This window comes from Pararge aegeria, chromosome 26 (assembly GCF_905163445.1).
Source record: "Pararge aegeria chromosome 26, ilParAegt1.1, whole genome shotgun sequence".
NCBI lineage: Eukaryota > Metazoa > Arthropoda > Insecta > Lepidoptera > Nymphalidae > Pararge > Pararge aegeria.
In genome coordinates, this window is record NC_053205.1 from 8,033,536 (window position 1) to 8,061,448 (window position 27,913).

A 27,913-nucleotide genomic window follows, 5' to 3' on the forward strand; every position below is an offset into this window, starting at 1 on the left:
AAACAAAAGAAAAAGGCCGTATTGGGTGCATCCAATATTAAGTGAGCGGCTAGTACATGGTCAGTTCGTAAAGTTTTATCCCAATTTAAGAATGTGCGATAAAAAATAAAAAAGCTCTGTTCTTGATAATTTCAATTCTTTTTAAAATCCTCCACGCCTCTTCTCCTCAGATCTCAACAACACAGACTCGTTTACGGTGAACCTTTATCCCTCGAGAGAGCTGATGGACCAGGCGTTTAAGGACTTGACTGCCTTCCTCAACTGGTCCAAAATGGGAATTATTTACGAAGATTATGGGTTCGGTAAGTTCAAATCAGGCTTTCTCTTATTGGGCACACGTGATTTCTAGGTCTACAATGGGATTTGCTCGCTCGTAATTGATGAGTCGTTTTTGCATATCAAACTCTATACTGGCAAAGCACAATGGACGTAACGGCACTAGTTTTAAAGTCGCAAATGCTGTATTGATTCCCTAGCTTAAGAACTGTAGCCAAATTTGAGCTTTGATACAATGCGAATAACATCCATTTTATTCTAATGTTTAATTATTTTGATACTCGAAAAAGACTCTTTGATTGCAAGCGAGCAAGTCTCCGATTGGTAAACTGCGTCAAGTCTTCAATTCGCCGATACCCCAATGCCTAAAGACGAAAGTCTTCAACGAGTGTATCCTGCCCGTAATGACATATGGAGCGAAAACGTGGACACTGACAGTCGACCTGATCCAAAAATTTAAAGTTGTGCAACGCGCTATGGAGCAAGCTATGTTGGGAATCTCTCTTCGAGACAAAATTCGCAACAACGAAATCCGTAGGAGAACCAAGGTCACTGACATAGCTCAAAGGATAAGCAAGTTGGCGGGTCATGTCTGTCGTAAGCCCGAAGGCCGTTGGGGAGACGCTTTCTGGAGTGGAGACCACGAATCGGTAAGCGCAGTATGGGACGAGCTCCAGCCCGCTGGACAGATGACCTTAAAAAGGTGGCTGGAAGCGGCTGGAAGAGAAAGGCGTAAGACCGTGTGTGGTGGCGCGCTCTTGGAAAGGCCTATGTTCAGCAGTGGACGCTTGTGGGCTGCTGATGATGAAATCCCCGATTTGACGATCTCCCGGGCGCAACGGTGAGCGCTGTCAATTTAAGCCCCAGATGCGATAAGTTTGTTGTGGGCTTCCTCTTAGACCAGCGCGCGTTTAGAACCCTCGTAGCTTTAGTTTTAAGTTAACGAATTTAGTTATCGCCATCAACTCACTTCTATGTCATATTTTACGTGTAATGTAGGCATTAAAAGTGCCATCTATGTGCCCATTTGAATAAAGGAATATTTGACTTTGATACCCGGCGGAGGAATTTGGGAATTTCTAAATTTTCTCCGGTCTGGTCTGGTGGGAGGCTTTGGCCGTGGCTAGTAACCACCCTACCGACAAAGACGTGCCGCTAAGCGATTTAGTGTTCCGGTGCGATGTTGCACAAAAACTGATAAGGGGTATGACTACCATACTCCCTAACAGGTTAGCCCGCTACCCGGTGTTTAACAAGAAGCATTTCAACGGTAGCAAGTGGAAGGCTCAAGACAAAATGGTACCGGTGTGTGGAAGCGGAAATTCATCATCATCATCATGTCAACCAATCGACGTCCACTGCTGGACATAGGTCTTTTGTAGGGAGTTCCACAATACACGGTTCTGGGCCGCTTGCCTCCAGCGGCTCCCAGCGACTCGCCTGATGTCATCTGTCCACCTCGTTGGGGGCCGACCTACGCTGCGCTTACCGGTGCGGAGTCGCCCACCAGCACCTTAAGACCCCAACGTCCATCGGTTCTCCGAGCTATGTGCCCTGCCCATTGCCACTTCAGCTTCGCGACTCGCTGAGCTATGTCGGTAACTCTAGTTCTTCTACGGATCTCCTCATTTCCGATTTATTCACGTAGAGATACTCCAAGCATAGCTCTCTCCATCGCACGCTGAGTGACTCAGAGCCCATAGTTAGCGGAAGCGCAAATTAAGCCTTCCAATTTATCTTGGACCACGTTTAAATCTGCAGCTCGGGATAGGTCTGGATCCTGGAATAAGTTGTCACGGCCCTGTGCACCACCAGAAGGACTCAAAGAAGGAGATGTAAAAACTGAACTAAAACAAACTAAATCGAACTAAACTGAATATTTCCAGGTGAACTAAATATAGTGCGTCTGGCGAGAGACGGTCGCGACATGTATGCGGTGCGGTGCGAGGGAAGGGACTACAGGCGTGCGCTTGCGCAGCTAAAAGCGCAGCACATCCAACATATAATCGTAGACACCGACCCCAAGCACTTGAGACTGCTGTCCAGGGCTGTAAGTATTGAACTAATTTTAGTTTTTTTGTAGTGACTAATAATAGTTTTCTTCTTAGGTTACTAATTTATGTTTCTTAAGCATAGATCAACGGATACATACCACGATAATATTTTGAATGTCGATATTTCGACCCAGTTGCATGGATCGTGGTCACGACGGGACTGACCATGATCCATGGCCACTTTAGCCCAGCGGTCGACTGTTTTAGACTATTGTTGTTATGTGATGATATTCTTATAACACTTTTTATTATCAAATTATTTTTCACAGATTCTACAACTGCAAATGAACAACGAAAATTATCATTACATTTTTACATCATTCGTAAGTATAAATTATTTTATCTAATTTTTTTTTAACAATTAATATTTATTTATTCTTTAAAATATTTTTTTTATAAATATAAACTATTTAAAACTAAATAAAATCTAAAACGTCTGACCACCGCAGCAAGGTACAGGTCCTAAGATGCTGGAAGCATTGCCCCTTTGGATGGCCAAACTAATTCGTTGGCCAAAGTAACTGCCCGCTCTAGGAACACCGGTAGACTCGATAACACTTTTCGATACTTCTCTTGCCTCCGGACCCCACGGTCCCAAAGTCTCTACTCCAAAAGGCACAAAAATGAAGCTGCTATGCAGGTTTTCATATTTACAAAACACATCATATTTTTTTTTTTTATCTAATTTAAATTATATGCGTCACAATTTTACAATTTTATTTAACATCTGCACCTTTCGCAAACATTATGCAGATTTAACTATGTTAGCGTAGTAACGCTACGCGAAGCATACCTTTATAATAGATTAAATAAGTGACAAGTGTCATTTGATTTTAATTTTGCATGTGATGTTAGGGCTGTATCTGTTTTTGAAGTGATACTTATTTTGGCGCGTTATGGAAAAATAATGAGAGTAAATTTTTACGATACGCGATATATCGCACACCGTCACAAAAAACCGACACCATGAAGTTAGCTCAGTAGTCAACATTTTAGTTTTTCTAAAAAAGGTTTGACGGTTTACTTTCCATAATTCAAACACATCCTTATTTCTATTGTTAGATTCGGTTTTTCTATAAACGTAGAATAAGGCGAAAGATAAAATTTTTGGAATGATTTTTATCTTGTTACGCCAAAGAAGTATAACTTCTAACGCGTGTACATAAGTACACACAGGTTTTTTATTTGTTTTTTAACGTAGGGCTGCCCGGATGTAAACTATCTCAGTGCGTAATGTCATAACGAACATCACATCTTGAATGAATAGTTATAGTACCAACTTGATCGAGGGAAAAAAAATAACCGAGGGCGGTGATATCCCAGAGGGTAGGACTTCAACTTTACTTTGGAGGGGTCGAGTTCGAATCCAAGCACGGAAGTCTAACTCCTTTTCTAAGTTATGCGCGTTTTAAGCAATTCGAATATCACTTGCTACAATAGTGAAGGAAAAAATCGTGAGAAACCTGCATGCATGAGAGTTCTCCATAATGTTCCCAAAGGTGTGTGAAGTCCACCAATACGCACTGGGCCAGCGTGGTGGACTACGGTCTTAAACCCTTCTCATTGTGGGAGGAGACCTGTGCCCTGTAATGGGTTGATATGATGTTAATGAACCCGAAACGAATCGCTAGTAAATTGATATAATCTTAAAAAAATACAGGATATGGAACTGTTCGATCTGGAAGATTTCTTCTACAACCGCGTCAACATGAGCGGCTGGAGGCTGGTGGACCGGGACTCGGACAAAGTGAAAGATGCTCTCCAGGTGATGGAGAAGTTTCATCCCATAGGTGCTTCCATCCTCAGCGGTGGACATATTAAGGTAAAACCCTCGCCTAAAAGCAGTGTGTGTGTGTCTGTGTGTGTTGGCATCAAATTTCCCGAACGGATGAACGACAGAGGGATTACGTATCTTACAAAAGGCTTGCGACAGACGTAAATCTGTCAAACGTAACTTTTGTATCCTTTTGGTTTTGGTGTTTCACCTGTTATGGTGGATTTCAGTTTTATTTATTTAAAACGAATGAAATACCAATCCCAATTCGAACAAAAATAAAACTACGTTTTTCGGTATACATAAATCACATTATATTATTAGTTAAATTTTCTATTTTAGCGATTCTTTGTTGCTGTCATCATGTGTATTATTAATTATTTCCTTCAATAAAATTCCACGCACGTGTGAGACTTCATTAAAATTAATAAATGATCATCCTAATCAGCAATCCTAATTGTTTATGATATTTGCCACTAGCTGGCAATACATAAACTTACGACCAATCCAAATTATTAGTTATAAATAGGGGAAACTACACAGTCGCGCCTAAAGAAGTTTCACTTCAAAAAGAAATAAAAGTGATTGTCAATTGTTCCAGACTGAACCAGCGTTGTTATACGACGCAGTGCAAGTATTAGCGTTGGCGCTCGCGTCCACGAAGGACGTGCAAACTAACAACGTGTCGTGCGAGAACGAAGCCCATGTCGACCATGGCTTTGAACTCTTGGAGAATATCAACAAGGTATATAAGACACTCCGCTCTCATCTCTCACAACTATGAAATGATGTTGGAAAATAGCAATCTGCTGAGTTTCTTGCCGGCTCTTCTCAGTGGAATCTGCCTTCCGAACCGGTGGTAGAGTCACTACAAACAGACTTGACGTTTCATAAGTGCTTATTAATTAGGCCTACTTGAAATAAATGAATTTTGAATTTGAATTTGAATTTGACAATTCTTTTTATGTATTTATTAAGAGCACTAACAGCATGCATATCATTTTTTTTTTCTCTTTTCTTTTATTGCTGTTAGTCGGCAATCTGTCTTGAGACATCGGGCCATACATGCATATTACAAGTTTTTAAATATAGCAAACATACAAAAACGTGGACTGATAGTTTTTTTTTCTCATTTCTTTTATTGCTGTTACTCGGCAATCTGTCTTGAGACATTGGGCCATACATGCATATTACACGTTTTTAAATATAGCACACACACAAAAACATGGACTGATAGTTTTTTTTTCTCATTTCTTTTATTGCTGTTACTCGGCAATCTGTCTTGAGACATTGGGCCATACATGCATATTACACGTTTTTAAGGGACGTTGGGGTCCCAAGGTGCTGGAATGGCAGCCCCGTACTGGTAAGCGCAGCGTTGGTCGACCCCCAACGAGGTGGACAGACGACATTAAGCGCGTCGCAGGTAGCCGTTGGATCCAAGCGGCTCAGAATCGTGGAACTTGGAACTCCCTACAAAAGACCTATATCCAGCAGTGGACGTCTATCGGTTGTTGTGATGATGATGATATAGTCCAGAGAAAATAAATAATAATAAATAATGTTTATTTCCAAAAAATCTTAATGTTGTAAAAGTATAACAATGTAGTTATTTAATAGGATGGGGCATCCACGACACTTTAATTAATTATTTTACTACAAGCTTCTTAGTTCAGCTTCAGAAAAGCTAAACTAAGAAACCTTGTATTTCTTAGTTAATTAAGGAGTGTATTCAAAATTTCTTTATTCATGTAGGCCTACCACAGGCACTTATGAAGCGTTCATATATGTTTACATAATTGTATGGGGATGGTGATAACTTCGTTCGTCAACTTAAACCTAAAGCTAGGAGGGTTCCAAACGCGCCCTGGTCTAAGAAGAGCCCACAACAAACTTAGCCGGGTATTTTTTTTTTGTTATCACCATCTCACAGTTTATTTATATTAAGCTATGAAGCTAGAGCAATTCACACCCAAGCTTTTTTATCGTTTAAGTAATCCTTAATATTATAATAGGATTTTGTAAGCTTACGTTTTATATAAACTTTGAACTTATTGAGAGACATCTCAAAGATTTCATTTGGAAATTTGGTTATAAAATAATGTACAATTGCCCTTGAAAGAATTTGCAATTTTGTGTAGCCTAGTAAACTGCACAACGAGTTTATTTTTGCTTCTAATATTAATATTGTTACAGTCCATTTTTTTTTAATTTTTGTTATTTTTCTATGGAATTATTAGTTCCTGAATTTCCCTCCGGGATCGAACATGGGACGTCCTATTAAAAAGACAGTAGCGCTTGCAACCGCGCCAGGAAGGTCGCCATAATGCTAAAGGTTTACCTTGATTCACTTCCCAGGTACAAGCTCATGGCTTAACAGGCCCGATCTCCTTCACCGAGGGCGTCCGAACCACCTTCAACCTCCAACTGATGAGGTTATCTGGAGGTGAACAGGGAGGTGCAGTGCTCGCTGGCCACTGGGCGCCGGGAGATGGTCTCCAGGTCACAGACCCCGCGGCGTACAGGCGAGACCCGCCCCCTAATGTGACCCTCACTGTGGTTACTGTTGAGGTACGGGACCTACAGATGAATACCGTGTCCTAAATTAAGAACAAAAAAAATAAAGAATGCATTGTGATAAATATTTACGCAAAAAGGGACAAGAATCGCTTTCGCCAAATTGTATACGTTGGTTTGTTATACATTTATTTTTTATGTTCTTTTTGTGGTTCAATAGAAGTATATTCATTCATTCAAGTATCTAGACCTTATTATACTTCAATAGATAACCATGCTAGGAGTTATAAATATTTCTGCTTCTCTTAGTATGCTTTTCTGAGCGCCCAAATATGCACAAAACATGGAAAAATTAAAATTAATCTTAATTTGCTCTGTTCCACGAAAAGCATCAGAATGAGTCTTTATTTTTTTATTATTTCTATTGTTCATATACAGTCAAACCTGGATAAGCGAGAGTTCAAGGGAGCACAATCTCACTCTCGCTTATAGAGGTTTCTCACTAACCCGAGTTTCTCGCTAATGCAGGTACATGGGTAGCGTTTCTCTCTTATAGAGGTACGCAGCAATAACAAAACATATTCATGCACTATGTAATTTTATTTTATTTAGAACTTATTTACATTTAAAAAAATCCGTGAATTTCGTTTGGGTTTCTGTTTTTGTATTTTGAATGTTTTTCTCTAACTCATTTTGTCGAATATTGCTTGCTCGACTGTCGCTTATAGAGGTATAGATAAGTAGCAGTCACAATTAAGGAGGTCCGTGAGGGAAAAACCACTCTCTCTTACAAAGGTTTCTGTTTCTCGCTAATAGAGGTTTTGGGAGCTTAAAATCACGGGTCCTGGCTATTACTCTCACTTATAGAGTTTTCTCACTTATCCAGTTCTCACTTACCCAGGTTTGACTGTATATATATACCGCCGTTTTATTATCACACAAATATCATTTGGATATCATTTCCACTTAGAAGGGAAGGGAGAAGATAAATTTATGTCCTCTCTCCGGTGAGATAATTGGAGGAGGAAATAATTGGCCAGGAGACAATTATGTCCCTGGTGAAAGACATAAATGTATCTTCTCCCACAGCTTTATCAACTCTCGGAGCACTGGCGCACGAGTGGAAATAATATTCAAATGATATATGTGTAATAATAAAACGAGGGTTAAGTTCTCCTATTCCACGTTCCCGTGTTTTATCATGTGGACACGTTAATCTTATCCACTGTCTGGGGATATTATCGGGGGATAAAAATTTTGTCTCCTTGCTAGCCGACTGACCGATGAACGACTATAGATGCTTACGTGTTGTAAGCATCTATAGTCGTTCATTGCGAACACTTTTCCTGTCCAGGAAAAGCCTTACGTGATGGTGAAGGAAGGCTGGAATCTCCAAGGCAACGCAAGGTTCGAGGGCTTCTGCATAGACCTGCTCGCCAGGGTGGCGGCCCGGGCAGGCTTTCACTACAGGCTGAGACTGGTCCCGGACAACATGTACGGAGCATGGGACCCTGACACCGGCCAGTGGAATGGGATCGTCAAGGAGCTGATGGACCAAGTGAGTGGTTTTTACAAAGACTGCGGATTAAAACGCACATTACTCTGGAAAGGTAGAGGCGTGCTGGAGATCGAATTCGGCCACCCTTAAAGGGAGGTTGAAGGGCTAACCAGACTAAGACTGCTTCTTTTTAACCGACTTCAAAAATGAGAGGTTCTCTATTCGTTTGAATCTCTCTTTTTATGTATGTTACCCAATTAGTCGCAGACGGCTGTAGCGATCTGAAAAATCATTTTCGGTCCCATTTAAACTATATCGCAATCGGTCGAGCTGTCATTAAAAAAAACAATAATAATGTAACCCATAGTTGCAAATTTTTTTTTGGGCGTATGAATAGAATAGAATATAATTTTATTGTTTACTGTTTACACATAGAAAGGCAGTTGACAAGGCCTAGAAAAGTATTCAAAACAGTATGCCCACAGCCGGGCGTACAATTATATTATTAAACTAGCTGACCCCAGCGCCATCTGTCGGGCTGATTTGTGAATCTAAACCATCCCGGGTGCCACCCAAACGCATACCGAAAAATTAATTCAAATCGGTCCAGCCGTTTAGGAGGAGTTCAGTGACATACACACGCACACAAGAAATATATATATATAAAGATAAGTATAAAATTAAAAATGAAAAAAAAACAATCTAAGTATAACCACAATATAAAATCAGTGACAAAATATATATAGGTACAAGATTATTAATAATTAAACAAAATTGCAACAATAAAAGGAAAAAATCATTAGAGGCAAATAAATTAAAACTAAACAAATCCAGAGAACAGTCTCCACGTTTGTTGAAGTTGATTTTTTTTTAATAAAAATAATTTATACATTATCCTTCTGATACCATAAATGTGAAGGTGTGGATGTTTGTTACTCAATCACGCAAAAAAGCCAGAACGGATTTGGATGAAATTTGGCATGCACGTAGCCATTGCCATGGAAAAGAACATAGATAGCTACCTTTTATCGCGATTCCTTAAATAATTCCCGAGGAAAAATTGAAAATTGTTAACGAGCGAAACTTTAGACCCAATTCAAAGTACACGCAGACGTGGACAGAAGCTAGTTCACTCAGTGGCGTGCATAGAGGGTATGCACAGAGTATGCAGATGATAAAAAACGAAGAAAACTTCCAGTAAGAGTTATAAAAAACTTAAGGATAGGCATTGTAAGAGTTATAAAAAACTTAAGGATAGGCATTGTAAGAGTTATAAAAAGCCTATCCTTAAGTATTTATAACTCGTACTGGAGATTTTCTTCATTTTATAGCATCTGCATACCTTGTGCATAGTTTCTCGCTAATGTAGGTACGCAGCAATAACAAGACATTCATGCACTATGTAATTTTATTTTATTTAGAACTTATTTACATTTAAAAAATCCGTGAATTTCGTTTGGGTTTCTGTTTTTGTATTTTGAATGTTTTTCTCTGACTCATAAATTTTGTCGAATATTGCTTGCTCGACTGTCGCTTATAGAGGTATAGATAAGTAGCAGTCTCACTTACGGAGGTCCGTGAGGGAAAAACGACTCTCTCTTACAAAGGTTTCTGTTTCTCGCTAATATACATATTTAGAGATAAGAAAAAAACTCATTCTTTTTTCTAGAAAGCCGACATAGCCGTCGCATCAATGACAATAAACTTCGCTCGGGAAGCTGTAATAGATTTTACGAAGCCATTCATGAATTTGGGCATCGGGATTTTGTTTAAGGTAAGATGAACCAGCAACTGTTTATCTTATGTACTTCGTGATGATATTTATAAACCAAATTCCGCCTCAATAACACCTAGCTAAGGGAGCATACAAGGAATCAACCAATCAATCAATTTTTATTTTGCTTGAAAATGGTACATGCAACATGTTTACATAGGTGTTAATTAATTTTTACACGCTTTATATTAGCTTCACTTGTATGTATGTTTGTAACCGACTTCTTTGGGCGCGATTTTGACCCACTTTAAACGATCAGATTTCTTTCAAACTTTGTAGACATATCGAGGACCGATGACAATACACTAATTTGAAAAGATTATTCCAATTTTCACTATAAAAAATAAGATTTTTTACTAATTTATTACTAATTACTACAGCGCCATCTAGACCCAAATGTAAAAAACCTATGGCGTTCGCGTTCCTAACAAATTCCACAGAAAACATTACGCTACTAGATGGTAGAGGGCGTTAGCTGTTACTTTTTAATGGCTGTTTTAAATACCAATTATTAGAACTTGCATTTCGAGAGACGGCCACACTGAATAAAAAAAATAAAATTTTATCTATATTTTATCTCTTTAATGGTGGGTGGGTTACCGATTAATTTTGCTCTAATAAAAATAATAGATAAAGAAAAACTAAAAAAAATCGCTATTATGAATAAACTGAAAGAAAGAAATTAGTTTAGTTTTTTATACCAAGCGTGTATTTTGAACGTGCGTTTGTTTGAACTATTTAATTTATTATAAGTGTCACATATCCAGTGGCGTGCATAGAGGGTATGCAGATAATATAAAATGAAGAAAATCTCCAGTACGAGTTATAAATACTTAAGGGTAGGCTTTTTATAACTCTTACAATGTCTATCCTTAAGTGTTTTATAACTTATACTGGCGATTTTCTTTATTTTATATCCCTACCCTGTGCATACCCTATATGCACGCCACTGCACATATCCTGCCAAGATTGGCGTGCAAAAACTTTTCGTTAATCATTATATCAATTTTCCACATTAAATAACAAGTCACATTAAAATAAATTAATTAAAAGTAAAACAACAAAAAAAGGAAATGTTATGAAAATAACAGATTAAATAGAAAATTAATACTCAATAAATAAAATGATTTTTTTATATTAATTTATAAATATACTACGACAATACACACATCGCCATCTAGCCCCGAAGTAAGCGTAGCTTGTGCTATGGGTACTAAGATGACTGATGAATATTTTTTATAAATAATATACATAAATACTTAGAATATACATATAAACACCCAGACACTGAAAAACATTCATGCTCATCATACAAACATTTTCCAGTAGTGGGAATCGATCGACGCTTACTTTGGGGCTAGGCGATGTGTGTATTGTCGTAGTATATTTATTTTATTTATTTACTATTGATTATTATTTATATTCCAGGTACCCTCATCTCAGCCAACGAGGCTGTTCAGCTTCTTAAACCCCTTAGCAATAGAGATATGGCTGTACGTGCTGGCTGCTTATGTTCTGGTGTCGTTTACACTCTTCGTCATGGCTCGCTTCTCACCATACGAGTGGTTAGTGGACTTGTTTTTTTTTTTAATTTTTTATTAGTGTTTCTACCTACACTTGGAGGAATTATTTATTTATTTATTTATACTCTTTATTTGTACACCACTCAGAAAAACAAGACAAAAAAAGAACAAACACATGAAGAATGAAGCAGGATACAAAAGGCGGCCTTATCGCTAAGAAAACGAATAGGTGGGGTACACTATTTAATACATACATACGAATATCTACATACTAATACATAAACCAGACTACACAAATACAAAAACACTATTGATAAATATAAAAAATAAACATACTAATACTTACCATAAATACTTAAATATGAGTTTGAGTAGATAAATAAATAATAATAGTCGTCTTTACTGAGCGAGATAATGAGCCTTAACAGCATGTTTAAATATACCCAATGACTTCGACTGTCTTATGTTCAATGGGAGTACATTCCACAATTCAGTAGCTTTGACAGTGAACGAATGCTTATAAAACTTCGTTTTGTGGAACGGCATGCTCAAAGTCAGCGCACGACTTGATCTAAGTTCGGACTGCACTCCAAGAAATTTAAACTTCTCCTTAAGATAAGAAGGAGTCTTAGGATTAAATAACACACAGTACAGAAGTGAAAATACATGAAGATCCCGGCGACGGCGAATAGGGAGCCACTTAAGCTTCTGACGAAATTCAGATACATGGTCAAATTTGCGTAATCCAAATATCAACCGAATAGCTAGATTTTGAAGACGCTCAAGTTTGTTAAGATTGTCCTCGGTCAAATTAAGATAGCTTGCGTCCGCATAGTCGAGAATAGAGAGAAAAAGAGAATGTGCTAACATAACTTTAGTCGGGATTGGAAGAATGGATCGCAAAAGTGCCAAAAGTCCTTCTACTCAAATCCCTGACTTGCACGGACCACGATAACTCTTTATCAAGACGCCAGCCAAGGTACTTTACAGAGGCACAAAACGGAATTGTGACACCATTAAAATCAACACTAGGTAGATTTTCCAATAATAATAGCCTGAGATTTAGCTGGATTAACCTTGAGTCCATACTGCCTCCTCCACTAAAAAATTTCATTAAGATCAATTATCAATTTTATAAATTTAAAATGCATATAAAAATTTTGGGACCGACAGGATTTGAACCTGCCACTCTCTGGCAATCGCGGCCAGCGTTTTCCCAATTAAGCTACGGCTCTCCTGCCGTCAATTAGCATATGCCTTTAACATCAGTCTTATAGCTATGTTTTTTGTTTATATAATTTTATGTTTCATTATTATTTTATGTATATAATTGACCGTTTATTGGACCGTTAATGCGGTGATAGCTCGATTTCACTTTCGGAGGAGTGGGAGATAGATAGATAGAAAAATAGATAGATAGATCTTTATTTGCATAATACACACGTTTACATAGATGCCATTTCAATATCAATTGCGAAGTCATAGTCTATTGACATTAGCTGGCGTGCAAATATTGCAAGTTTGGTTGCAATTAACACAGAATCAATTAAAAAACATGCAATTTTAATACAATACGATAATACAATTGCGTTAATAATAATAAGAGTAAATGTTGATAATGAGAGAGTCGACCGTTGTTGTTCCGATAGTCGTTTCAGTCAATGGTCTTCTCGCGAAAAGCTTCGACCAACATCTCAAGAAGCTTTCGCTTGGTTGTTGGATCAAGGGTCGGATACAGAAGGCAGTAGTCCTTGAAACGGCGCGTATTGTGAGGAGGTTTCTCACTCTGGAGCCCTGACCACCGGTTTTGGGCATTCAAAAGCCCCGCAAGCGGAGGGTGGAAGTTTTTTTTTCTTTTTTATAAATTTTTAATAGTGTTTTTTTAATTTATTCTTAAGCATTGTTAATAATTTAAAAAAAAAAGAAAAAGAAAAATAATAAATGATAGATAAATAATTATTATAAGAGTAAAAAAAAAATATAAAAATAATTGAAAATTCGTGTTCGATGTTAAAAAAAAAATACAAATGTCACAGTTGTTTTTTCTCATATTGGAAAAAGTCATCTTCGGAATAGAAATTTTTACCTTGCAACCGGAGGGGGGATAAATAGGCCTGTTGAGAGTGGCGGTAAGGAGGGGAGTAAAAGAAACCGCAACTACGAGAAGGTTGGGATGTCGGATGTAATGACATGGAGGCCGCGGTGTGTAATTAATTAATTTAACGTTTAAATTTATTTGACGGCCGACTGGCGCAGTGGGCAGCGATCCTGCTTTCTGAGTCCATGGCCGTGGGTTCGATTCCCCAGCTGGAACATGTTTGTGTGATGAACATGATTATTTTTCAGTGTCTGGGTGTTTATCTGTATATTATAAGTATTTATGTATATTATTCATAAAAATATTCATCAGTCATCTTAGTACCCATAACACAAGCTACGCTTACTTTGGGGCTAGATGGCGATGTGTGTATTGTCGTAGTATATTTATATTTATATTTGTTTGTATTCAATTTTTTGCATTAGTGCAGTATTACTTTTGACGGTCGATTGGCTCAGTGCGCAGCGACCCTGCTTTCTGAGTCGAAAGCCGTGGGTTCGATTCCCACAACCGGAAGTGTCTGGGTGTTTATCTGTATTTTATAAGTATTTATGTATATTTTTAATAAAATAAATTATTCATCAGTCATCTTAGTACCCATAACACAAGCTACGCTTACTTTGGGACTACATGGCGATGTGTGTATTGTCGTAGTATATTTATTATTTTGTTTATTTATTACTACAAATGTTTTCACTTTCGCGGAGCCGAGTTCGAATCCAAGCACGCACCTCCAACTTATGTGCGTTTCAAACGGTGAAGGAAAACATCGGTAGGAAACCTGCATGCCTGAGAGTTCTACATAATGTTCTCATAGGTATGTGGAGTCCACCAATCCGCACTGGGCCAGCGTGGTGGACTACGGCCGTAATGGGATGACATGATGACGATGAGGAATCCTTGATATATTTTTTAGGTCATCGAGTACACACGTCTGCGGTCACGAAACCAAACTCCTGACAAACCAGTTCAGCGTTTGCAACTCCTTCTGGTTCATCACCGGGACATTCCTGAGGCAAGGCTCTGGGCTGAATCCTAAGGTAATTTATTTATTAGTTTCATGATAAAAAAAGTAATATATGAAATTGTGCGCTATTAAAAAAAATATTCCTGTTTTTCGGGATTAAAAACTGGAGGTGTTTTTGAATTTGGAACAAAGATATCATAAGGACACCAGATAATTTGTATCCCGAAAAAGCACTGTCCTATTTTATTTATTAGTTTCATGACAGCGCTATTAAAAAAATATCCATGTTTTTTATCAGGATTAAAAAATGGAGGTGTTTTTGAATTTGGAACAAAGATATGTTAAGGACACAAGATAATTTGTATCCCGAAAAAGCATTGTAATATTTTATTTATTAGTTTCATGACAGTGCTATTAAAAAAATATTCATCTTTTTCGGGATTAAAAACTGGAGGTGTTTTTGAATATGGAACAAAGGACACAAGATAATTTTTAACCCGAAAAAGCACTGGCCTATTTTATTTATTAGTTTCATGACAGCGCTAATAAAAAAATATTCATGTTTCTTGGGATTAAAAACTGGAGGTGTTTTTGAATAGTTCTTGAGACTTTAATAAATTTCACACAGCCGATCACAACCCATAGATTCACTAAGATTGATTTAACACCACAGATTCTTTATATTGATCTGACCACAGACATTAGGCAAGACACACGAGCAAGTATAACTACGTTTTAAAATGTGGTTTATGTGTCCACCTAGGCCACATCAACGAGGATAGTGGGCGGTATATGGTGGTTTTTCACGCTGATCATTCTCTCCTCGTACACCGCGAACTTGGCAGCCTTCCTCACCGTGGAAAGAACTGTGCTGCCCATCCAGAGCGCAGCAGACCTGGCTGCGCAGAACAGTGTGCAGTACGGAACTCTCAGTGGAGGATCCACCATGACCTTCTTTAGGGTGAGTAGAAAATTAATGCTTTAGTAGGTACTCTGCTATTCGTAATGAGAACGTTTTTGAGGCGCTTGTGTCTATCTCCGACTATAGACTCGGTTATCTTTGTTATCTTATACTAATTTATATCTATCTATATATATAAAATTATATTATATTATGTTGGTTTGTGTACGCTTCAAAAAGTTCTGCACCGATCGAGCTGAAATTTTAGCATGATATATAATCGAAATACGCATCAAGAATTAAAGATTTTAAACTAAGATTATCGTGGTAAATCAACATTTCTTAAGCATATTTTGACCCAGTTTCATGGGTCCCGTCGTGACCACGATCCATGCAACTAGGTCGAAATATCGACAAATTCAAAATATTATGTACCCGTTGAAATATGCTTAAGAAGCATCAAGGATTGTTTTTATAAATTTTTCTCAACCATTCAATCCCAATGTGCCACAGCGAAGTGTGGCAGGGTACAGCTAGTACTCATAATAAATCTATAACGTAAGAAGATTAAAGAAACTAGAAGACCGGGGTATGCTTTATAATCGGTACTGAGTCCAAAATAGATTTTTATTGAATTTCTGTCTGTCTGTCTGTCTATCTGAATGTCTGTACGGGCATCACGTGAAAACTACTGAACGGATTTAAATAAAATTCGGTATAATGGTAGCTGATATTACGGGTCAAAATATAGGATACTTTTTATCCCGATAAACAGTAAGTTTCCTCCGGGAACTGGGATGAAATTTTTTATAAATTATACTTCATACCACCGTTAAATTTGAATCGATTTTAATAATTCTTTTACATAAGAAAACACTTGAATTTGAATTCGTTTGATTGAATATTCTTACATGGTGATTCTTTAAGAAATATACTTATGCATCAACAATATTATTTCGCAATTCTGTTACACGTTGTATATTGTAACATTTAATTCTGAACTAAGTTTTTTTTCTTGACCGGACTGTATCTAACATACTGTGTGTACTTTTCTTTAATTCTAGGATTCAAACATAGACATATACCAAAAGATGTGGCAGCAGATGTCATCGGCAACCCCCCCTGCGCTCGTGTCTTCCTACGAGGAGGGGGTGCGACGTGTGTTGGCTGGCAACTATGCATTCCTGATGGAGTCAACGATGTTGGACCATCGGGTGCAAAGGGACTGCAACCTAACGCAGATCGGAGGGCTATTGGACTCGAAGGTGAATTGGACTCTTCTTATCATCTTCACATCATACCACAATGAGAAGAGGTTAAGGCCGTTGCCCACCACGCTTGTCCTGTGCGGATTGGTGGACTCCACACACCTCCACACTCCTCCACCCTGAGAATATCATGTAGGTCACCATGAAGGTTTCCTCACGATGTTTTCGTTCACCGTTGAATAAAGTGATTTTGCAATTGTTTAAAAAAAAAACACATAACCTAGAGAAGTTAGAGGTGGTTGCTGGGATTAGAACTCGTCCCCCCTAAAGTGAATTCGTAGTACCACGCACTGGGCTATCCCCGCTTTTCCTAATAAATCTTACTAATATTATAAATGTAAAAGTGTGGATGTTTAGATGTTTGTTACTCAATCACGCAAAAACGGCTGAACGGATTTGGATGAAATTTAACATTCATGTAGCCTTTGACATGGAAAAGAACATAGGCTACCTTTTATTCCGATTATTCTTAAGTAGTTTCCGAGGGATTATTCAAAATGGTTTACGAGCTAAGCCGCGGGCATATAGCTTTGAAATTTGATATGCATGTCACCTATGCTATGGAAAAGGAAATGTACTTTATATACCGATCTCTCAAATAGTTTCCGTGGTAGGATTAAAAATTTATATATAAAAGATGTTGTGTATAGAACTACGTATCTTTTTTTTTGTGTATTTACATACCTACACTTGTTGGAATTATGAATTTTTCTTAGGCCGCGATTGCCAGAGAGTCGCACGTTCAAATCCTGTCGAATCTTAAAATTTTTATATGCATTGTAAAATCCCTACTTAATATTATAATGTCAATGTAAGTTTGTTTGTTACGCTTTCACGCCAAAACTACTCAACCGATCCTCATGAAACTTTGTACACATATTCATGGAAGTATTAGAAGTAATATAGAATACTTTTAATCCCGATATTAGTCTCAGTTCCTTTGGGAGAGGGGATGAAAGTGTTTGACGATTATACACTATAACTCCGACAAATGATAACCGATTTAAATAATTATTTTTGTACTATAGAGGTAATACTGTGTTTAATTTTGCAAAAACTGTGGTTGGAGATACACAATTCTTGTATATATACATAATAGGAATCTCGGAATCGGCTCCAACGATTTTCATGAAATATAGTAGATCGCCTCTAGCTAGGATTCATTTATATTGGAATCTCGGAAACATTTATATTAGACGTACGACTATTTTTTTAACTCGACTCATTCGTGGACGAAGTCGCGCGGGTCCGCTAATATTTTTTATCTGCCAACAATGTAAAACCAATCGGCAAATAAACGAAGTGAATTGAAGTTGAATTGAATTGCATTAATATACGCATCATAAGTGCCATCTATGGGCCTAATTGATTGAAGATATTTTTGACTTTGACTTTGACCTCTTACAGGGTTACGGCATAGCGACATGGAAAGGCAGTCCCTGGAGGGACAGGATCTCCCTTGCGATCCTGGAGCTGCAGGAGAAAGGGGTAATCCAGATACTGTACGACAAGTGGTGGAAAAATACTGGAGACGTGTGCAACAGGGATGGCAAGGACAGCAAAGCCAACCCCCTCGGCGTGCAGAATATTGGTAACTTCTTTACTACCCCCAGCTTTATCGTAATCTTTGTAAACTTGAAAAAAACACAATGTACAAGATATATTATGAAAATTAAGGTTAATTTGCTATAGTCTACGAAAAGCAGGAGAATCTGTAGGGTGTAATTTATAATTTCTTCAATCCTTATACTCCACACCAAACAGGTCTTCGGCAATGTACCCTCTACGCACGTTTCGCTCCGAAACCGAAAACCGAAACTTTACAATGAATAATTGTTTAGCATAACAATTAACATCTCCTGAGGATGCTCCGGTTTCGGAGCGAAACGTGCGTAGAGGGTACATTGCCGAAGATCTGTTAGGTGTGGAGTATAAGGATTGAAGATATTATAAATTGCGCCATACAGATTCTCCTGCTTTTCGCGGACTATAATAGCAAATTAAGCATTTTCATAATATATCATGGACTTCCGCAAAGTAACGCCTGCTTCTATCCAATACGATGAACAAAAGGCGAACTTAATACTTAAAATATCGTGAGGAAACCTGCATGCCTCAGAGTTCTCCATAATGTTTTCTAACGTGAGTGTTCTCATTATGGAAGGGGACCCGGTTGTGGGTCTATTAAAGCTCAAATTTGTCTACAATTTGTCTGTGGCTTTCGGCAGAACGTTTGTAAGATGAAATTAGACCTACGGGATTTGCGACTCTAAAACTAGTTCGTTAAGGTATATTTTACTTTGACGTATAGGGTGGGAAATGAGAAAACTAGCGTTCTATCGCAAGCGAGTAAACTTCGTACTAAGGCTTTTGAAAATTGGTATTTAGGTTGACAGTTAAAATGTTAAAATGGTTAATGTTAAAAAAAAGGTTTTGTTAAACTCAAAAAATACCAGTTTTAGTTTTGAAAAGGTTATATGAGTTGCCAAGTGGAAATCGATCGGTGAAACTAGGAATCTTCTTTGTTTGGGAAAAACACGGGTATTTTCTGCAGTATCAAAGATCTTCCTCTTTAGCTTGGCTTCTTATCATGCTTATTGTACCAAGCGCTAGTTAGATTAAAATATAATCTATTCCAGTTGTATACTATATTATAATACAAACACAAATCATTGACAAGTAAGATTATATGAGTTGCCAAGTGAAAATCGATTGGTGAGCCTAGGAATCTTCTTTGTTTGGGAAAAACACCAGCTATTTTCTGCAGTATCTAACTTCTTCCTCTTTAGCCAAGTTCTTCTTATCATGCTTATTGTACCTAGCGCTAGTTACATTTAAATATAACTCATTCCAGTTATTTATTTATAGTTCTTGATGTACCAGGTGGGGTATTCGTGACACTCCTCTGCGGCCTGGTACTGGCGATAGTCGTCGCCATCTTGGAATTCTGCTGGAATACGAAGAAAAATGCCACTCAAGGTCGCCAGTCGCTGTGCAGTGAAATGGGACAGGTAAGATAACCTATTTTGGAATTAAAATTATTGTGAATAAAATTCATTTTAAATTGACAGCTCTACTCACGTGAATTTTCGTCGGAGATTGCCGGACTAGTTTCCATCCCACTCAGGGCGTTTCGTATTTCAGCGGAGCTAGTTTGCGCGACGCGATACACATTTGTCATAATAATATGTTCAGGAAAAGCCAGTTCTCTTTTTCATCTAACTTTTGTTTACCAACTTATAACAAAACTTATTAGTGTACAACAGCAAGCCGATTCGGTATCTCAGTTAACACCAAATTTAGCGAGCTACTATGGAAGTTGCCGTCCAAAAAGAAGTTAAATCAATATTTAACATTTTGAATCCCAAGTTTCCGACTGAGTTGAGATGAACTCAGAAACTGAGGATATACAAGGAATATTAGCAGATACAATTACATAATGTATTATAATGGTTTTGGCGTAACTTTCTACAGTGGCTAGCTAAATTGGTTTTGAACTGAATAGCTCTACAGGTTAGTTAACTTATCAAATGTTCATGAAAAGATAGTTTGTAATACGTTGCGTATTTAAACTCGCTGTAACATCTGACTTACTTTTTTATCAACTTGTCACTAAACCATAATGCACTTAGTCTGTCAAATGTTCAGGAAAAAGTGGGTTGGAATACATAAATGGGTAAAGCGTATTTCAACTCCATTTTTGATCTAACTTTCTTATCAACTTTTAACTAAAATAACTTCGGTACAAGTCGCGGAATGATGCTAAGAATGCTGTCAGCAATTCTGCGCTGAAGAGCCAAGTTGATCCTTGGGACATAAAATGAGCCAGTCCTTCTATCGCCAGACGAACCGCGGTGTAACGTCTCGTGAGATTTTTTTGCACTTAGACTCCATGGCTCCAGGGTTTCTACGGCAAACAGTACATGTATGGAACTCTCTATTAGGGAGTCATAGTTACGTTTTGTTATAGTTTTCAGCCATCTCACTAACCGCTACAAGCTATCTTATGCCGTCACGCCTCCTCTACGTTTTCGTGCTCGACTCACTTGTGAGGTTTCATATCTCCTGGGCTTGCCTAGACAGCCAAATTTGTTTGGTTCGCTGAAATGCTTAATTTGGTTTATAGGAATTAAGAACAGCAATGAGAGGAGGTTCTTCCAGAACAGTATTAAGACCTGGATGCTCCAGGTGCTCCCACGGGACTCACGTGCCCCCAGCGCCTGGAAGATACGAGGTGAGTATTTGTATGATTGAATCATCAGCATCACCATCATATCATCGGGTTGTACTGGACAATTGTTCCAGTGCTGGACATAGGTATTTTCTAGGGAGTTCCAAAGCCCACAATCCAATCGTCGTTTTCGTCCACGTCGTCATCCATATCGTCTGTCCAACAACGCTGACCTTACCATTCCAGCACATTAGGACCCCAACTTCATTGGTTAGGGCTCGACCATTAGCACTTTAGCTTTTCAACTCAACTGCTAAGTTTCTTGCCGGCTTCTTCTCGGTAGAATCAGCCTTCCGAAACGATGGTAGAGTTACTATAAACAGATAGATTTTACTCTTAAAAGTGTTATTGACTTGATTTTTTATGTCAGTTACTCTAGTTCCTCTACGGATCTCCTCATTTCTGATTTGAACACGTGGAGCTGCTCCATCGCCAGATGAATAAGTATGAGCCAGTTTTATGAGGCTTTTGAAAATAAAGCTTAATTTAGTTTAGTTTCGTCTAGTATTTAGTTCATTGGGACCCCAACTTCCTCTCGGAGATGTTGACTTTACAATGAAGTTCATTTTAAAGTCATCATCTCCTGAGGATGCTCCGGTTTCGGAGCGAAACGTGGGTAGAGGGTACATTGCCGAGGATAGGTTTGGTGTTGAGTATACGGATTAAAGAAATTATAAATTACACCATACAGATTCTGCTGCTGTTCGCGGAGTAGGGCAAATTAAGCTTAATTTTCGTAATATATTATGAATTTCCGCAAAGTAACGCCTGCTTCCATCCAATATTTATGAGGCTTGGTAAGTGATCAAGTTCCAGAAGCGTTCGTCATGCACTATTCGACTTTGGCCTCAAGGCACTGAGTTATTTTGAAAGAGAATATTATGCTGAGAGATTTTGGAAGAATATATGAGATCGCGTAGTTTCCCAAACGCTGCCCATCTGAGCTAGATTCGGCGGAGATTCACCTCTTTCTCGAAATTCGACCTAGACTAGATTGCTTGTTCTTGGCAAATATCATTGTCGATATTCTATCAAAGTCCACTGTCTGGATTAAAGGCCTCGCCCAACGGGTTTGTTCAAAGTAACCACGCAGCAGTAGTAGCACAGCGGACGGTACTACCCGTTTTCCTTCATATTCCTAGAGGAGTGTTGGTGACAACTGTATTCTGATCTGCCGTAACCACACGGTATATACTCTTATAATTTTTATTAGTGCTTTTACCTACACTTGGAGGAATTATCAATTTTATAAATTTAAAATTCACATAAATATTTTCGGAACCGAAAGGATTCGGCATCGACGGTTGGAGAGCCGTAGATTAATTGGTGAAAGCGCTCAGGCCGCGATTGCAAGAGAGTCGCAGGTTCAAATCCTGTCGGTTCCGTGAAATTTTTATATGCATTTTAAATTTATAAAATTGATAATTCCTCCAAGTGTAGGTCAAAACACTAATAAAAATTATAAAAATATAAAAAAGCAATGTGTCATCTCTTGTTTCAAACATTTCTCATTGTAATATGGACCTTTGAAAAAGTAGATCGAAACTGCAACGTTTCCTACTAGATGACGCTACAGTCGCTATAAGACTAATGTAAAAGGCATATACTAATTTCGGCAACGACGGTTGGAGAGCCGTAGCTTAATTGGTTAAAGCGCTCAGGCCGCGATTGCCCGAGAGTCGCAGGTCCAACTCCTGTCGGTTCCGAAATTTTTTATATGCATTTTAAATTTATAAAATTAACCTATTACCGGCCCACTACAGGGCAAGAATCTTCTCCCACAATGAGAAGTGGTTAAGGCCACGTTGGCCCAGTGCGGATTGTTAGACTCCACACACCTTTGAAAACATTATCGACAATTTTGAGTACTGCGCTCGAAATTGTACTGCCAACGATTACTAGGTGGAGCGGAACATAAACGTTAGACAGAACGGGCGATTGGCACAATGGGCAGCGACCCTGCTTTCTGAGTCCAAGGCTGTGGGTTCGATACTGGAATAATGTTTGTGTGATGAACATGAATGTTTTTCAGTGTCTGGGTGTTTATCTGTAAATTATAAGTATTTATAGTAAGTAAGTTTTTTATATTATTCATACAAATATTCATCATTCATCTTAGTATCCACAACACAAGCTACGCTATATTGGGGCTAGATGGCAATGTGTGTATTGTCGTAGTAATTTATTATTATTTATTTTTAATTTTCGTCTTCCTCATGTTCATTCTTAAAAAGCCTGTTAGGATTATTTGTGTGATCGAATAACACTGAATTATTCATTTTAGTTTCCATACCACCGCTGCATCTTTTGATCACCATTACCATAGTTACCCCCCACTGAGTCGGTGGTCTAGTAGTTCAACTAGTTTTAAGGGTCGAGATAAGAATAGAATATGAAAAAAAAAAACTACAAAGAGCTGTTTTCGATCGGGAAGTAGGTGATACAGATAAGCTTAAGTTTCTAAAAAAAAAGCATTTTAAACTATACAATCATAATCGTAGGTATGTATATAATAATAATACACCCCACCAATCGGTTTCCCTTGGTTTTCCTAATCTTAAGGTTGCCTGGAAGAGATCGCTACTAAGCGATAAGGCCGCCCTTTGTATCCTACTTTTTAAGTTTATTTTTGTTGTGTCCATTGTTCTGTTTTACTATTTGTGGTGTACAAATAAAGTGTACTTATAAATAAAATAAATAAGTAAAATAATCATTTATGCAGATTACATAAAATTATACAACGTGTAACCGAATTATGAAATACTGTTGAAGGAGGAACCCCGCGAGTAAGGTATTCGGGAGCGTTCGTGGGCGCTCGAGTCCGTTCGACTATCGGGATTCGCCAGTGTGTACGGGACTCTGCCGTAGGTGTCGCGTGCGCATCACGGTAACTCGCACACCACGCCGCGCCGTTAAGTTTTGATTATTGATGTGCTTCGACATTAAATTTTGAAACTTACCTAAGAACCAATTATAACAGTGTAACAATATAAATATTAGAAGCAAAAATAAACTCGTTGTGCAGTTTACTAGGCTACACAAAATTGCAAATTCATTCAAGGGCAATTGTATATTATTTTATAACAAATTACCAAATGAAATCTTTGAGTTGTCTCTGAATAAGTTCAAAGTTTATATAAAACGTAAGCTTACAGAAAAATCCTATTATAACATTAAGGATTATTTAAACGATAAAAAAGCTTGGGTGTGAATTGCTCTAGCTTCATAGCTTAATTTAAATTTACTGGAAGATGGTGATAACTAAAAATAAATTTACCCGGCTAAGTTTGTTGTGGGCTCTTCTTAGACCAGGGCGCGTTTGGAACCCTCGTAGCTTTAGATTTAAGTTGGCGAACGAAGTTATCACCATCCCGTTACAATTATGTAAACAATTATGTATGAACGCTTCATAAGTGCCTGTGATAGGCCTACATGAATAAAGAAATTTTGAATTTGAATTTGAATTTAACGATACTTCATATATGTGGGTATCATTACTACCGAACTCCCATAAATTTATCCCAGTAAATTTCATAAGGAATCAGCCTGTAAAAATATTATATCAGAAGAAGCTTATTTATTTTCTATACAAACTAATTTGGTGTTTTGGGGCAATAGGGCTAATGTAAGCAGGACATTAATTGGGCAAAAAAAAAATTGGTTGTTTGTAAAGTCGGCTTACTGACGATAGTTGAACGTGACAACGTAGTAAGAAAATACTGATGGAATGGTTGCATTTTTCAAAAGAAAATTTTAATTTTATTTGTTTGATAGATATTATCGTTGCTATAAACAATTGACACCACATTCACTTTTCACTGCACTTCATCCTTGCCGAAAACATGTAAATGTATTATTGTATAGAAGCTGTCCACGCGGACGCATCGCTCACTCAAGTAGGAGAGAGACAGATGTCGAACGCGGAGGCCGACTGTGGCTCTTTGTCGCTCGTTCCGCGCTGTCGCTTGCACTTCAAGCCTTAAATGAAACGCCTCCGAGCGAGGTAACGCCGCACACGTCATGTTTGTTCGTGCGTGCAGCCGGCTCCATCGAATTATAAGACGTTGTCACGTCAAAAAAGTGTTTTCGACCTATGTGCGGTGTGTAACTGCTGGACAGTTGCAGATCAATATTTGAACAATTAAAGTGGCTCCCTCTACCTCGCTTATACATCTTTGAATCTGGAACTGTGTTTTGCGCAAAAGCATAAGGCATTATTCACAACGGGAGTGATGCGCACCCTAGGTATGTTAGAAATCCCAATCGTTTAATTTCAAACTACCTTCCCGAAACTAAGTTTTTTGATAAAAAAATGTACTATTATGTATTGGATAGAAGCAGGCGTTACTTTGCGGAAATCCATGATATATTATCAAAATTAAACGTTTACTTAACAATTATTCATTGTAAAGTCAACCTCTCCTGATGATGCTCCGGTTTCGGAGCGAAACGTGCGTAGAGGGTATTTTGCCGAAGATCTGTTTGGTGTGGGGTATAAGGATTGAAGAAATTATAAATTACACCACACAGATTCTCCTGCTTTTCGCGGAGTATAGCAAATTAAGCTTAATTTTGATAGTACTATTATGTGTATTAAAGTATATAATAAAATAACTAACTATATGAAATCATTAGCAATTAATCAATTTAAAACTAAATTATTTAAATGGCGTAATGCTAAGCCGCGGGTAGACAGCTTTGAAATTTGGTATGCATGTCACCTATGCTATCCTAGTACATGTTGGATAGAAGCAGGCGTTACTTTGCGGAAATCCATAATATATTATGAAAATTAAGCTTTATTTGCTATACTCCGCTAGCAGCAGGAGAATCTGTATGGTGTAATTTCTTCAATCCTTATACTACACATCAAAGTCAACATCTTAACAATTCAAAGTCTTAACAATTATTCACTGTAAAGTCAACATATCCTGAGGATGCTTCGGTTTCGGAGCGAAATGTGCGTAGAGGAGGGTACATTGGCGAAGATCTGTTTTGTGATTGAAGAAATTATAAATGACACCATACAGATTCTCCTGCTGTTCGCGGTGTATAGCAAATTGAGCTTGATTTTCATGAAAATGACATGTAATTTCTATAATGATCTCTCAAATTGTTCCTATGAGAAAAGCATAAATCAATGCTGCACACCAATAATTTCCGCTTTCATCTCTCACAAGATAGAAAAATGAATTGTAAAATGTAAAATGTTTAAATTGGATAAGAGCAACTGCTGAGTTTCTTGCCGGCTTCTTCTCGGTAGAATCTGCCTTCCGAACCGGTGGTAGAGTCACTACACAGAGACAGACTTGACGTTTCAAAAGTGCTTATATTAGGCCTACTTGAAATAAATTAATTTTGAATTTTGAATTTGTTAGTATTATAATTGTGCTTTTATAACTTCTAGCATTCCGCCCGAGAATTTGTCCACATATAATTTGGTTATCACGCTCTAAACGTGTTTTCCCGTAAGAAAAAGATGTTTATCCGGGATAAAAAGTTTGTATGTATGTTAATCGATCACGTCGCAACGATTGAACCGATTTTGCTGAAATTTGCTACAGAGATAGATTGTAGTCTGGAATGGTACATAGGCTACTTTTTATCCCGGGAAATAAGAGAGCTCCGCGGGAATCATCATCATCATAATATCAACAGATTACCGGCGCACTACAGAGTAAGGGACATTCCCACAATGAGAAGAGGTTAAGGCCATAACGCTGGCCCAGTGGATTGGTGGACTACACACACATTTTTTTGTAACGCTTTTAGTTATTTATTTATTTACCTTTAAGAACATAATGTCGATCTCTCAGGCATGCAGGTTTCCTTACGATGTTTTGTTTCACCGTTGAAGCGAGTGATATTTTAATTACTTAAAACGCACATAACTTAGAAAAGTTAGAGGTTCGCTGGGATTCGAACTCTGCACCCCGAAAGTGAAGTCGAGCTCCTACTCAATGCGCTATCACCGCTTCTCGCGGAAATAAAAACCTTATTCCCCGCGAACGAAATCCCGGGTATATTATTTATAGAGTTAGTTGGAAGGACGGAGAGTATCGGAACTTTTTGTCCCAGGAAAAGGAACGGTTCCCACGATATTTGTTTTGTTTGTCTTTTTGTTTTTCTTTACGCCCTAACTTAGCAAACAGTCAATAGTATTTTTGGTGTTAAGGTAGTGAAAAGGACGGAGAGTAACGTAATTTTTTATCCCATAAAAAGAAACGGAATTTTATGTATTTTTTTTTGTTTGTCTCTTCTTTACTCCTTAACCAACCAACCAATCAACATGATTTTTGGCATAGAGCTTATAAGTCCTTTAAGGACTTAGAGTACGTAACTTTTGTCCCAGGATAATAAATGGGATCCGTTGCTTGTTGGTCTATTCTTTACGCCTTAACTAAGAAACCTATCAATATGATTTTTGGTATAGGGTTAGTTGAAAGGAGGGAAAGCAATATTTTGTCAAAGAAACGGTTCTCACGAGATAAGAGTTTTCTTAATAAAAGCAGACGAAGAATTCGGGCAACAGCCTAGTTATAACTTTTTTTGGTTGTTTGTTTGTCTATTCTTTACGCCTTAACTAAGAAACCTATCAAAATGATTTTTGGTATAGGGTTAGTTGAAAGGACGGAGAGCAATATTTTCTCAAAGAAACGGTTCTCACGAGATAAGAGTTTTCTTAATAAAAGCAGACGAATAATTCGGGCAACAGACTAGTTATAACTTTTTTTTTGTATCTTCCAGACGGACGGCTCTAGCACCGTGGAGTTGAGGGAGTTGCGGTGGTCATAGCGCGGGGCGAGGCGCGGGGCCTCCGCGCCTTCCTCCCCCGCCCCCGCCCGCCTTGCGCCTCGCCCAGCCACACTCAGACACACCTGCAGTGAGTATCGTGTCAATATACTTAATCAGTGGCGTGCACTTCATGCACGCATAAAAGCACTGCCTACCACAAAACATTTATCACTACTCTTTTTGTGTGATAAATGTGTTTATCTGTATATTATAAGTATTTATGTGTATTATATTCAT

The 27,913-nt window shown here is 38.0% G+C and overlaps 1 protein-coding gene across 1 annotated transcript in view; it reads left to right on the forward strand.

Annotated features, from left to right (window-relative positions):
- The window catches only part of LOC120635204 (glutamate receptor ionotropic, kainate 2), an 83,492-nt gene extending 55,803 nt beyond the window's left edge, over window positions 1-27,689 (forward strand). Inside the window, exons 5-20 of the mRNA XM_039906143.1 lie at window positions 171-302; window positions 2,163-2,326; window positions 2,600-2,653; window positions 3,991-4,152; window positions 4,706-4,849; window positions 6,463-6,675; window positions 7,976-8,179; window positions 9,789-9,893; window positions 11,322-11,458; window positions 14,431-14,554; window positions 15,245-15,442; window positions 16,447-16,647; window positions 18,058-18,241; window positions 19,534-19,661; window positions 20,777-20,884; window positions 27,629-27,689. Coding sequence (XP_039762077.1) covers window positions 171-302; window positions 2,163-2,326; window positions 2,600-2,653; window positions 3,991-4,152; window positions 4,706-4,849; window positions 6,463-6,675; window positions 7,976-8,179; window positions 9,789-9,893; window positions 11,322-11,458; window positions 14,431-14,554; window positions 15,245-15,442; window positions 16,447-16,647; window positions 18,058-18,241; window positions 19,534-19,661; window positions 20,777-20,884; window positions 27,629-27,676 — 2,306 coding nt within the window. The 3' untranslated portion in view covers window positions 27,677-27,689. The remainder of the gene's footprint in view (window positions 1-170; window positions 303-2,162; window positions 2,327-2,599; window positions 2,654-3,990; window positions 4,153-4,705; window positions 4,850-6,462; window positions 6,676-7,975; window positions 8,180-9,788; window positions 9,894-11,321; window positions 11,459-14,430; window positions 14,555-15,244; window positions 15,443-16,446; window positions 16,648-18,057; window positions 18,242-19,533; window positions 19,662-20,776; window positions 20,885-27,628) is intronic.
- Window positions 27,690-27,913: the final 224 nt, after the last annotated feature.